The 13,539-nt window shown below is 41.7% G+C and overlaps 1 protein-coding gene across 1 annotated transcript; it reads left to right on the forward strand.

The window, feature by feature from the left end:
* Nucleotides 1–11,072: 11,072 nt before the first annotated feature.
* Nucleotides 11,073–12,485, forward strand: LOC138869341 (uncharacterized). The gene is made up of 2 exons (XM_070146953.1): nucleotides 11,073–11,210; nucleotides 12,177–12,485. Exons 1-2 carry the CDS (start codon nucleotides 11,073–11,075, stop codon nucleotides 12,483–12,485), a joined length of 447 nt encoding a protein of 148 aa, XP_070003054.1.
* The last annotated feature ends 1,054 nt before the right edge of the window (nucleotides 12,486–13,539 follow it).

Below are 13,539 nucleotides of genomic sequence, written 5' to 3' on the forward strand. Positions count from 1 at the left end.
TTCCAAATTTCTACCAATTTTCATGCTAAAATCTATACATAATCAATGTATTTAACTCAAGATAGGTGGAGATAGCTTACCTTGTTGTTGATGATAAAAACCCCCACTAGAAGCTCTCCAAAAATTGTCCAAACAAGAGTAAAATCGAAGAGAATGGGCCAAACCCCCGTTTTAAAGAAACCTTACTGCCTCTGGCATTTTCGCACCTGTGGTGCATATACCACTTCTGCGGCCCCACTTCTGCGGCGCTTGTGTCGCTTCTGCTGTCCCAGGCTCAAGTCCAAAATATGCTTCTGTGGTCTCCTCAAGATGCGGGAATCTTCGCACTTGCAGTCACTACCCTTCTTCGCCCAAACCACTCCTACGACCATTCCCTCGCTTCTGCGATCACGCACCTACAGTCAAACTTGTACAGGTGCGATTACACCAGAAATGGTGCACTTCAGCCATACCTTATGTTCCATTTTCAATCCGTTAACCACACAGATTCCACCCGAGGTCCCCGGGACCCCATCCAAATTACACTAACCAGCTTTAAATCATCATGCGGACCCGCTCGAGGCCTCAAACCATAATAAACAATGCATAAATCAACAATCACACCCCATTTCAAACTTGATGAACTTTAGAACTTCGAACTTTCTCATTTGATGCTGAAACCTATCACATCACCTCCGGTTGACTTCAAATTTTGCACACGAGTCATATTCAACATGATGGACCTACTCCAACTTCCTGAATTAGATTCCAACCCCGATATCAAAAAGTCCATCTCCGGTCAAACTTCTCAAGAACCTTCAAATTTCTAACTTTTGCCAAATGACTCTAAAATGACCTACGGACCTCCAAATCGACTTCTGATCGCTCTCCTAATACCAGAATCACCATATGGAGCTATTCCCAGACTCGGAACCCCAAACTGACATCGATAGCATGGAAATGCACTTCAACCCAAACTTATGAAATTCTTCCAAAAATGTTAACTTTATAAATAGGCGCTGAAATGATCTTGGTTTATCCACAACCCAATCCGGACGTACGCCCAAGTCCAAAATCATCATACGATCTTGTTGGAACCTTCGAATCCTGATTCTGAGGTCGTTTACTCAAAAATACAATCTTAGTCAATTTTTTCAACATAAAGCTTCTGAAATGAGAATTCTCTTTCCAAATTTACTTTGAACTTCCTGGAATTCAATTTTGACCATGCGTACAAGTCATAATACCTGAAGTGAAGCTGCTCATGGCCTCAAACTACTGAATGAATCGCTAGAGCTCAAAACGACCGGTCGGGTCGTTACAAGTCCAGTCCCAAAAACAAGGAAGGAGTATAATGATGTCGATCATAAAGCCATTGAGAAAATCTTTCGAGCAAATAAGATCCCCATCTGTGGTATTGGACCAGACGAGTACAACTAAATCTCAACTTGTCAATCTTCCAAGGAGATCTAGGAGGCTCTCCAAACTTCATATGAAGGTACCACTCAAGTCAAGCAATCAAAAATCGACATGCTCACTACTGAGTATGAACTCTTCAAGATGAAGGATGATGGTTCCAATTAGGACATGCATACTCGATTTACTTCCATCATCAATGAGCTTCATTCTCTAGGAGAGATAGAACATGGGAGAGATGATTTACTGGTCGTAGTTGTTGATTTGAAAGAAACAATAGAGGGTTTAAAGAAAGAAAAAGATATTCTAACTGAAAAAGCTTGAGAGATAGAATGTGATAGATATGACTTGCTTGTAGTAGTTGTGGATCTGGAGGAGACAATAGAGGAGTTTAAAAAGGATAATAATTCTATAAAAACTTCAAAGGAAAATTGCATGAACTCATCAAAAGGAAAGGAAGTAGCAAGTGAGACACACCTTAAGCTTGAAAATGAAATCAAAAGGGCAAAATTGAGTCTTTGTGTTGAAGTTAAAAGAAGTAGACAACTTCAGGAAGATCTAAGTAGGATTAAAAATGACCTAGATAAATCTCTGAAATGGACCTGGTCCTCTGAAACAATCACTTCCATGTATAAAAGTAATGGGAGGAACATGCAGGGAATCGGTCATTTCAATAACCCACATCGCAAGTATGTTACTGTGCCTGATAACTGGCTTTGCACTCGCTGTGGTAATACTGGCCATTTCAAAGATTCTTGTAAAGCAAGGTTTCAGTCCCAACAGAAAAATAAAGTTTTTGTTAAATAAGTATCTATCGCTAAGGAACCTATTTCTCTTAAAAATAAATGTGTGATGCCTGCTTGGACAAAAGAGGTTTAATCTGCCCCTTTTCTCATTACAAGGGACCCAAACTTGTTTGAGATTTTAAGTCTAATCTCAGATTTTCTTGTGCAACAGCAGTGAAAGGAAGCAACTAAAGATGGTACATGGATAGTGGCTACTCTAAACACATGACTGGAAGTACTGATGATTTCCTGTCACTCAAAGCCCTGCAAGGTGGGAGTGTGTCCTTTGGAAATGGAAAAAAGGGATACATTCTGGGAGTTGAAAAAATTAGGAAGACACTCAATCATTCAATTGAAAATGTGTATTATGTGAATGGCTTGAAATACAGCCTGTTGAGTATCTCTCAAATCTATGACAAAGAAAATAAAGTGGAGTTCTTATCAAAGTCCTGCATTGTCACCAATCTTGTAAATGGTGAAGTAGTTCTGCTGGCAAAAAGATTTACAAATATCTATATTGCAGCTTTGAGTCTCTAAACAGTGGCGATCTTACATGTTTGAGTGTTGTTGATGATGATGATGAACTGTGGCACAGAAGATTGGGACATGCAAGCTTTACTCTATTGAACAAGCTAATCAAGAAAGACCTGGTTAGTGGGTTGTCGAAGTCAAAATTCAAAGATCACAAGGTGTGTGATGCATATGTGAAAGGGAAGCAAGTCAGGTCCTTATTCAAGACAAAGAAGGAAGTGAGCACCTCAAGGCCACTGTATATTCTCCATATGGATCTGTGAGGACCTATGAGGATGCCCAACAGAGGAGGAAACAAGTACATCTTCAGTATTGTTGATGACTATTCCAGATTCACATGGACCTTGTTTTGTAGAACAAAGGATAAAACCTTTCCATTCTTTGTTGCATTTGTGAAGCACATTCAAGTGAAGATGAGCCATAATGTTGTAAGAATAAGATCTGATCATGGCACCGAGTTTGACAATGCAAAGTTTGATACATTCTGTGCTGAAAATGGTGTAAGTCATAATTTTTCGGCTCCTAGATTACCCTAACAAAATGGTGTTATCGAGAGGAAAATATGACTCTTGAAGATATGTCAAGGACAATGCTAATTGACAGTGATGTACCAAAGAACCTTTAGGCTGAAGCAATAAACACTGCCTGTTATCTAATAAATAGGTGCATGATCAGGTCCCTCCTCAATAGGACCCCCTATGAACTGCCAAATGGGAGAAAATCAAAGCTGACTTACCTGAGAGCATTTGGATGCAAATGTTTTATTCTCAATAATGGTAAGGAAGCGTTGGGAAAATTTGATGCTAAAAGTGATGAAGGAATTTTTCTTGGCTATTCTTCACAAAGTAAAGCATACAAGGTCTACTACAAAAGGACTCAATGTATAGAGGCAAGTGTACATGTAATCTTTGATGAATCACACTACTCAAGTGGGAAGGATTTACAAGATGAGAATGATCAAGATGGAGATTATTCAAAGGTCCCTGGAGAGGCCATTGATATGGCAAACGGGAAGGCATATCTGATGAGTTAAGTTAAGGAGTCCAGTGAAGAAGATGAAGCAGAACCTCCAGTTGATTCGGAGGAACCTGGTCCCTCCATAACAACAACTGAAGCTAAAAATAGAGTTGTTGATGTTGTACTAAGCACTCATAATGTAGAGTAGAGAAGTGGAACTCACACTTCCATCGATGCCAATTATGGGTCTCATATGGCGGAACCTGGTCTATCACACCCTGAGACTCAGGTGTCTAACTGGAAGTACAAAAGCTCGCATCCTCTCCTAAGTGTAAACACTCATTTGGATTCAGGAATTCAGACTACATCAATGAAAGAAACATGTTTTATTTCTCGGCTTTATTGTCTCAAATTGAGCCGAAATATATCAAGGAAGCATTGATAGGTGCTAAATGGATTGCTGCTATGTAAGAAGAGCTCCATAAATTTGAGAGGAATAGTGTGTGGCACCTGGTTCCTCGACCTTTAGATAGAACAGTTATTGGAACTAGGTGGGTGTTCAGAAACAAGCTTGATGAGTTTGGTAATACAACAAGAAATAAAGCCTGGCTGGTAGTTCAAGGCTATAATCAAGAAGAAAGAATTGATTATGATGAAACTTTTGCTCCAGTTGCAAGAATGGAAGCCATCAGAATTCTTATTGCTTTTGCATCTCATGTGGAATTTAAATTGTTCCAAATGGATGTTAAGAGTGCATTTCTGAATAGATATTTAAAGGAAGAAGTTTTTGTCAAACAACCGCCTAGTTTTGAATACCATGAGCATCTTGAACATGTCTTCAAGCTTGACAAAGCCTTATATGGATTAAAACAGTCCCCTCGTGCATGGTATGAAAGGTCGTCCAAGTTCCTTCTGGAGAATTGCTTCACTAGAGGGAAAATTGACAACACTCTTTTTCTAAAGAAAAGAGGGAGGAACCTGCTAATTGTGCAGGTCTATGTTGATGACATCATCTTTGGTGCAACAAATGATTCTTTGTGTGAGGAGTTTGCCAAACTTATGGGAAACGAGTTTGAGATGAGTGTAATGGGGAACTGAACTTCTTCCTAGGACTACAAGTTAAGCAAACCTCTACTGGAATGATGATAAGTCAGCAGAAATACATTAAGGAGCTTCTAAAGAGGTTTGAGATGGAAAGTTCAAAGACAATTGATACTCTTATTGCTACTACGACAAATCTGGTTCCCCTATAAACGAAACCATGTATCGAGGTATCATTGGATCTCTCTTGTACCTAACAGCCAGCAGACTTGGCATTGTATTTAGTGTTAGGTTGTGTGCTAGATTCCAATCAAGTCCTAAAGAATCTCACTTGAAAGCTGCTAAAAGAATTCTGATATACCTAAAGGATGATGCTCATATTTGCAAAATTAGTCAGGGAACCTGGTTCCCGTGACTCAGTTTAGTAGTTCCTCTTACACTCATACACATTTTGAACTGCTAGTGTGCCACATTATTAATTGTTTCCGTCCTTTCCTATATCTCTTAAACCCAAATGTCACACCTGTTACAAACCGACCCATATACCCGTCCAATCGCGTCTATTTGTAATCGGTCCCTTTTTCCCGCTAAATACCCCTAAAAGACAAGTCTCCCTCACAACTATCTGCATCAAAACCATCAAACTCTCCCTCTCTCTGAAAACCCTCTCTTTTGTGTCTTCACTCTCCAAAAATCCACCATGTCTTCACAGCAATCTGAGTCTCCAAAGGCCACCACTGAAATCCCTGTTGTGTCTTCGTCCCATGAAGCACAACCATTAGGATCAGAGCCCCAACTTTCACCCGCTGAAACCCCCAACTTCAACCAACCACCACATATCATCTCCTCCCTCACTCTATCAACTTCTGGTTCTATCGTTGCCTAAAAAATCAAACTCCTAAGATGGTTGTTGCTTCGACCTCCCCTTAAGCTACTATAGATAAAATGGAAGTAGAGGGATTTATGGAAGGAGAAGAGGTTTTAAGTCAACGCTTTGAGAAAGCTAGTGTGGACAAAGTGGTTTTCCCTGGTCTGGATGGAGATATGTCAGCATCGGGTGTATCTGACACCCCCCATAGTTCAAGGGTTTGATCTGAATGTTCTATTGTCATCGGGTAATGCTCCACTCTCTCTTACTGATTATGTATTATTGGATAATGCGGGTAAGAAATAAGATATTGAAAATATTTTGTCGATTGCTGCTGAAGGGTTTCTGTGTCTGGTTATGTGATACCGGGGTTCAGGAGGAAGAATGAGGGAATGGGGACGTGAATAGGGACCCGGTGCCTCAAAGTGACACGACATCTATCAGTACTACAGGGGAACCAATAGGGGACCTGGTCCCTCTACCCAAGAGGAGTTCTCTGCTTCTACTTGGGATAAACTCCATGCTCTACTAAACAGCCCCTGGACAGTACTGACCCAACCCTTTCCCCTCATCTTGATGCAACACTTATAGACATTGTGTATCTTGAAATGAAGTCTGTATCAGAAGAAGAAGGAGATGAAAGTGGGGAGGACTATGACAACGTGTCTGTAGCCCAGTTTATTGCTGCTATGAGTGGTGGGATGGCTACTCAAAAGTCTGTTCTTAAAAGATCCACCACTAGGCAGCAGAAAACGATTGCCCTTGACAATTCTTTAAAGGAGAATAAAGAGGAAAAAAAAGAGAAGAAGACTGGTGAAAAGTAGATTAGTTGATGAGGTGGATCTACCTCCGACAAATGTTGTAGAAATCGAAGATGAAAAGGTGAATGAGGAACATGCTTCCCTTTTTCATAAATCCTCTTAGAAGACCGTGTCTGTGAAACCAAAGAAGCTATCATCTATAAAGGTTGTTGAAACTGGTGGTGAAGGAAGTGTTGAGAAGAAGGAGTCCGGTGAGAAAAAGAAGTCTACTGGGAAGGAGAAAGGCTTTGGGAAAAAGAATTCTTTCAAGAGAAAGCCAAGCGGCAGTGAGGAACCTGGTTCCTCAAAGAGGGCCAGAGTTGATGTGTCTGAGATTGAAAAAAAACTAAAGCTGAAGAAGCAAAAAGTCCTGTGGGGCAGAGTCTTTGATAGAGAACCAGGTTCTCTATCTATTCCAGAGTAATTAAGTGGAAAGTAAAACCAAACACTATAGTGAACCAGGTTCTCTATCTGTTCTCACAGTAAATATGCAGTAAATAAAAAATACGCGATATTTACGTGAAAAACTCCTTGCTCAAGGGTAAACCACGGCCTACCCTAGTAGGATTTTAACTCCACTAAACCTAGCAAACTTCAAATTACAACCTATTACAATCTAGGAATTAAACTCTTAATCTCTCACCCCTTACAATAACTATATTGTAAGCCTTTTGCAATATTTCTATTACAAAGCAACAAACCTTGACTAACTCTAGTCAAGCAACCAAACCAAATAATGGTTGAAATCACTCTTACAAAGACACTTCTTGAAAATAGTGTAGGATTACATTCGAAGAACAAAATGACAAACACTCAACAAACCTAAGGACTTAAGATATCTTCAATCTCTGGATATGGTCCTTGAGGTTGTAGCCACTTTGTTCTTGAGAGAGGTTGTGACTAGCACTTGAGAGAATATGATTTTTAGGTTTTGCAAGTGTTGAGTAAAACCTCTTGCATCATGTTAATAATATATGTGTGAGGTCATGAAAGATGAGAGAGTGTCCTTTACTTTGGCCTTAGTAAGTTACAGCTGTGCTGATGTACTACTGCTAGACGATACAATGCAGTAGCTTTACAACTGTAGAATTGATTGCATGATGACAAGGGCGTAACGACCCGATTGGTCATTTTGCTTTATAGAACCCCATTCCCCTAAATAAGACTTTCCGTACTTGTTTTAACTGATTTATGACTTGCGGGGATGGTTGGTTCGGGATTTGGAAGAGTTTGGGTTGAAATTGGAACACTTGGTTCCTTAAGGTTGGCTTAAAAGGCCAAGTTTGACTTCGGTCAACATTTTGAGTAAACAGCCTCTGAATCTGGATTTGACAGTTCCATTAAGTTCGTATGATAATTTTGGACTTGGGCATATGTCCGAATCGAGTTTTGGATGACCCGGGAGCGTTTTAGCACATAATAGTTAAAGTTGGTTCTTGAAGATTTTAGAAGTTCTTTAAATTTAGTTTGGAGCAGTTTTTTTGGGATATCGAGGTTCGATCGGAATTCCGAAATCGGGAATAGTTCCATAATATCTTTTAAGACTTGCACGCAAAATTTGGTGCCAATCCAAGTAGGATAAGTATGTTTCGTCACATTGGAAGTAGATAGAAGAACTTGAAGTTCATAAGCTTGAATCAAATGATTTTAGGGTGTGATTCCTAGTTTTAACGTTGTTTACGGCGTTCCGAGGGTTCGAGCGAGTCCATTTTATCATTTCAAACTTGTCGTATGTTCGGGAGGGGGCCTGGAGGCCCCGAGCGTCAATCGGATGAGGCTCGATCTAAGTTGGAAATGTGAGAAGGAGATGAAGCTCCGGGTTTCTATCATAACCGCACCTACGGTTGGCTAGCCACAGGTACGAGCCCGCAGAAGTGGCTAGCCCATCGCAGATGCGGCCCAAGGGGAGGAGCCTAGGTTCCGCAGATACGACTCCTCTTCCATAGAACCGGTCACTCGACCGCATAAGCGGCCCCATCTAGCCCCGCCCAATTCCGCAGAAGCGAGAGCGTAGATACGGTCCCCTCACCGTAGATGCGGAAGTTGCTGAAGGCAATAGCTTTAATTTAATATGGGATTTGTGCAATTTTTGACACATTTTACTCCATACTTGGGCGATTTGGGAGCTTCAAAAGGGGAGATTTCAACATAGCTTTGTGAGGTAAGTTATTTATACTTAATATGATTTTAATACATAGTTTATGGGTAGATTTCAACATGTAAATTAGTGGAAATTATGGGTTTAGAGCAAAACCTAGGGTTTTGATAAAAATGAGATTTAACCATGAAATTGGTTATGGAATGAAGTAAAAATCATATATTCTTGATCCTTAGGTTATGAGTAACATCTTCCTTCGAAAAGTTTCGGAATCCGGGCACGTGGGCCCCGGGGTGAATTTTAGGAATGTTGCCTTTGGGATTGGATAATCACTTTAATAGCTAGAATATGAACTTGTAAGCCTATAATGATTGGGTTTTACACTATTTGAATAGTTTCAGATTGTGCGGCTTCGGTTCGAGGGTTTGAGCGCATTCTTGAGTTGGAAGTAGGCTCGAAATGATGTAAGTCTCTTTTCTAACCTTGTAAGAGGGAAATTTCCCCATAGGTGAACTTAATTAATATATGATTAATTGTGGGGGATACGTATGCACGAAGTGATGAGACTCCGTACATAGCTACTATTATTGTATGTCCGGGTATTTCTAGGCTTACATCATGCTTTGTGGGTACCGTTATATGATCATAATTGTTGATTTGCATTGAATGAAACTCCGTTGAAAATGTCATGATTTCAAGGATTTTGAGGATTTCAAGTAAATATTTATTTTGAAAAGAATTGAGGAAACATTTGAGTTGGATCGCGCTGAACGTCCTCGGTGGTATTTGTGTGTGATAACAGAACCAGAACCCCTTATAATTCGTATGATTCATTGCTTGAAAGGTTACTTGTTTTAAATGAAGAAAGTGCCTAGATTTATTAATTGGATGAAAGGATTTTTAGTACTATTCTTTTTTGAGCTTGTTGTTATCTACATACATTGTGAGTTAAAATGTTGAACTTCATATTATTATATTTGCTGGCCCTAGTAAGTATCAGAGTCGACCCCTCGTCACTACTTTTGCGAGGTTAGGCGAGATACTTATTGGGTATATATTTTTATGTACTCACGCTACACTTCTGCACTTGATTGTGTAGGCTTTGAGGCAGGTGCATCTGGCCATCAGTCCGGCACGTAGAGTGGACTCCTTAGCTTGAGACTTCCGGTGAGCTGCCCTTTTGTGCCGTTCTACAGCAGCTTGAGTCTTTCTATGTATTTACTTTTCCTAGCTATTTCCTTTCCAAATAGTAGGATAGTATGATTTTGTATATTCTACTAGATTGCCCACATACTTGTGACATCAGGTCTTAGCACACACATTGGTAGACTTGATTTTTTAATTTCTTTATAAATAAGGAAAAGTTTTCAAGTGCTAATTACTTATATGAGGATTCACTAGTTGATTTGTGTTGGCTTTCCTAATAACGGTATTTGGCGCCATCACAGCCTAATATGGAATTTGGGTCGTGAAAACATGATATCAGAGCACTAGGTTCACATAGGTGTCACAAGTTATGGGCAAACCTAGTAGAGTCTTGCGGATCGGTACACAGACGTCTGTACTCATCTTCGAAAGGTTATAGGGTGTTAGGAAAATACTCTTTATTCATCTTCTACCGTGCAATCGATGGTATACTAAATAATCTTTTTCTATTCTCTCATAGATGGTGAGGACGCGTATGATGGATGTTTCAGATTCGGAAGGAGCTGCTTCCCCTGTTGCTAGAGGTCGAGGCAGAGGTAGGGGAGGGCACAGACACGAGGTAGGGTACGAGGGCGTCCCAGAGCTACCCCAATTGCACCACCGGCAGATCCAGCAGGGGATCCCATTATTGAGGAGTAGAGCGAGGTGCCCGCAACAACGCCTGCCCCAGCGGATTTCATGACAGCAACAGGCTTCCAGGAAGTCATGGGCCGTATGTTGTGGTTTATAGACTCTAAGACTCAGGCTGGTTTATTTCCAGCAGACCCAGCCACATCTCAAGCAAAAGGGGGAGCACAGACCCCTACTGCTCAGGCTCCTGAGACACAACTGCCGTATATCAGATTCCGGGTACTCTACCCGCAGGCGATGCTCAGCCAGTTGCAGCAGTGGTACCTGAGCCTAGACCAGCTGCGGACAGAGATACGCAAAAGTTATTGGACAGATGGACTAGGATACACCCTCATATCTTCAGAGGTGAGCATCATGAGGATGTCTAGGATTTCATTGATAGGTGCAGGGACAAACTACACAATATGAGTATATTGGAGTCCCATGGAGTAGATTTCACTGCCTTCCAATTAGAGGGCAGAGCCCGTAGATGGTGGCAGTCTTACCTTCTCAGTAGACCAGCAAGTTCTCCTCCCATGACTTAGGATCGGTTTACACACCTTCTATTGGACAAGTATATTCCACCCTCTCAAAGGGAAGAGTTGTGAGGTTAGTTTGAGCAGCTCAAGCAGGGTCATATGTCAGTGACTGACTATGAGGCAAGATTTTTTGAGTTGTCTCGCCATCCACTTATGATACTTCCTACCGATGCGGAGAGAGTGCAGAGATTTGTTGTAGGGTTGCACCCCAGTATTCGGGCGAGCATGGCCCGAGAGATTGAGATGGGGACTGAATATCAACTAGTGGTGGAGATTGCTCGAAGGATTGAGGGTTACCAGCAGAGGGGTAGAGAGCAGTTGCACAGTACAAGAGGACCCAATTCTCTGGAAAGTTTAGAGGTTCCCCAGCTAGGGGCAGAGGTTAGTTTGTGAGGGATCAGCCCAGCAGGCCCCCATATTCAGCACCACCACCACCTCTTCGAGGTGCCTAAGCGAGGCCTTATTTTAGTGTGATACCGGAGAGTTCTTATCGTCCGCCAGCTATTCAGAGTTCCTCCGACGGGTTTTCTGGTCATCAGGGTCCTTCCAGTACCTACTTCAGTGCTATGCCATAGATTTCATACTGGCCCCAGCTATTTAGGGTTCTTCTAGTGGGTATATGGGCCATCAGGGTTAGGATTTAGAACAACAATCTATGGCACTGCAGGGTTGTTACGATTGTGGGGATCTGGGTCACATGAAGAGGTTTTGTCCCAGACTTCTGGGTAAGGCAGTACAATAGGGTCATCAGCCTATGATTGCAACACTTACCGTCCAGCCGCCCAAATGCGAAGGGCAGGAAGGTAGGGTCCATCCTAGAGGTAGAGGCCTATGTAGGGGGAGGTCAGTCAGCCATTGCTCAGCCAGGTGGAGGCCAGCCAACAAGTGCTCTAGCAAAATTCTATGCTTTTTTAGCCAGACCAGCTGACCTCAAATGCCATCATCAGAGATATAATTTCTATCTGCGGTAGGGATGCTTCGGTATTATTTGATCTAAGGTCTACATATTCATATGTGTCATCTCTATTTTCTCATTTCCTGGATATTCCTCATGAGTCTTTGGGTACTCATGTCTTTGTGTCCACTCTAATGGGCGATTCTGTGGTGATGGATTGGATCTATCGGCCCTGTATAGTTACATTTTGTGGTTACAAGACTAGAGGAGACCTTTTATTACTTGGCATGATTGACATTGAGGTCATCTTGGGCATGGATTGGTTATCTCTATATCACGTCATTTTTGATTGTCATGCCAAGACTGTTACTTCAGTGATGCTAGAGTTGCCGAGATTAGAGTAGAAGGGTTCCTCCGTTAGTTCATCTAGTCGGGTTATATTTTTTTTGAAGGCTCGACATCTGGTCGAGAAGGGGTGTTTGGCGTATCTAGGCTATGTTTGGGACACCATCTCAGAGTCTCCAACATTTGATTCAGTTCCAGTAGTCCGGGAGTTTGCCGATGTGTTTCCTTCTGACCTTCCAGGCATGCCGCCAGATTGTGACATTGATTTCTGTATTGATTTGGTTCCAGGTACCCAGCCTATATCTATTCCACCATATATAATGGCTCCGAAAGATATTAAAGAGTTGAAGGAGCAGCTTGAGGAGTTGTTAGCAAAGGGGTTTATGAGACCCAGTGTATCACTTGGGGTGCACTAGTGTTATTTGTGAAGAAGAAGGATGTGACTATGCGGATGTGTGTTGATTACCACCAATTGAACAAGGTTACCATCAAGAACAAGTATATGTTGCCGTGTATCGATGATTTGTTTGATTAGTTGGAGGGTGCTAGGGTGTTTTCTAAGATCGACTTGAGATTGGGGTACCACCAGTTGATGATTTGGGACTCAGATGTTCAAAAGACTGCCTTCCGTACTAGATATGGTCATTATGAGTTTCTAGTGATGTCCTTCAGCTTGACTAATGCCCCAGCGGCATTTATGGACTTGATGAACAGGGTGTTCAGGCCTTATAGTGATTCCTTTGTTATTGTCTTTATTGATGACATCTTGATCTACTCATGTAGCCTAGGGGAGCATGAGCAGCATTTAAGAGTAGTGCTTCAGACATTACGAGAGTAGAAGCTATATGCTAAGTTCTCCAAGTATGAGTTTTGGCTGGAGTCAGTAGCATTCTTGGGGCATGTTGTATCAGGATAGGGTATTAAGGTGGATCCCAAGAAGATTGAGGCAGTTCAGAGTTGGCCACGTCCTATTTGGTGATTGTGATAAGGAGTTTCCAAGGGCTAGCAGGTTATTATTGCCGATTTGTGTAGGGCTTTTCATCCATTGCAGCACCTCTGACTAGATTGACCCTGAAGGGTTCTCCCTTCCATTGGTCCGATGATTGTGAGGCACGCTTTCAAAAGCTCAAGACGACTTTGACTTCAACACCGGTTCTAGTGTTGACTTCTGGTTCAGGGATGTATACAGTATATCGCGACGCTTCATGTATAAGTTTGGGTTGTGTATTGATGTAGGAGTGGCGAGTTATTGCATATGCTTCACGTCAGTTGAAGATTCATGAGAAGAATTACCCCGATCATGATCTAGGTTAGGAGTGATTGTTCATGATTTTAAGATATGGAGGCATTATCTGTATGGGGTGTCATGTGAGGTTTATACTGATCATCGCATCTTACAGCATTTGTTCAAGCAGAGGGATCTCAATTTGAGGCAGCGTAGGTGGCTTGAGTTACTGAAGGACTATGACA

This window comes from Nicotiana sylvestris, chromosome 5, assembly GCF_000393655.2.
Source record: "Nicotiana sylvestris chromosome 5, ASM39365v2, whole genome shotgun sequence".
Classification (NCBI taxonomy): domain Eukaryota; kingdom Viridiplantae; phylum Streptophyta; class Magnoliopsida; order Solanales; family Solanaceae; genus Nicotiana; species Nicotiana sylvestris.

Bases quoted from the DNA above. Each gene is read 5' to 3' on its own strand.
- LOC138869341 (XM_070146953.1), top strand. From the start codon at position 11,073: ATGGGGACTGAATATCAACTAGTGGTGGAGATTGCTCGAAGGATTGAG. The intron at 11,211-12,176 runs GTTAGTTTGTGA...TTTTTTTTGAAG, and splicing joins TTCCCCAGCTAGGGGCAGAG to GCTCGACATCTGGTCGAGAA.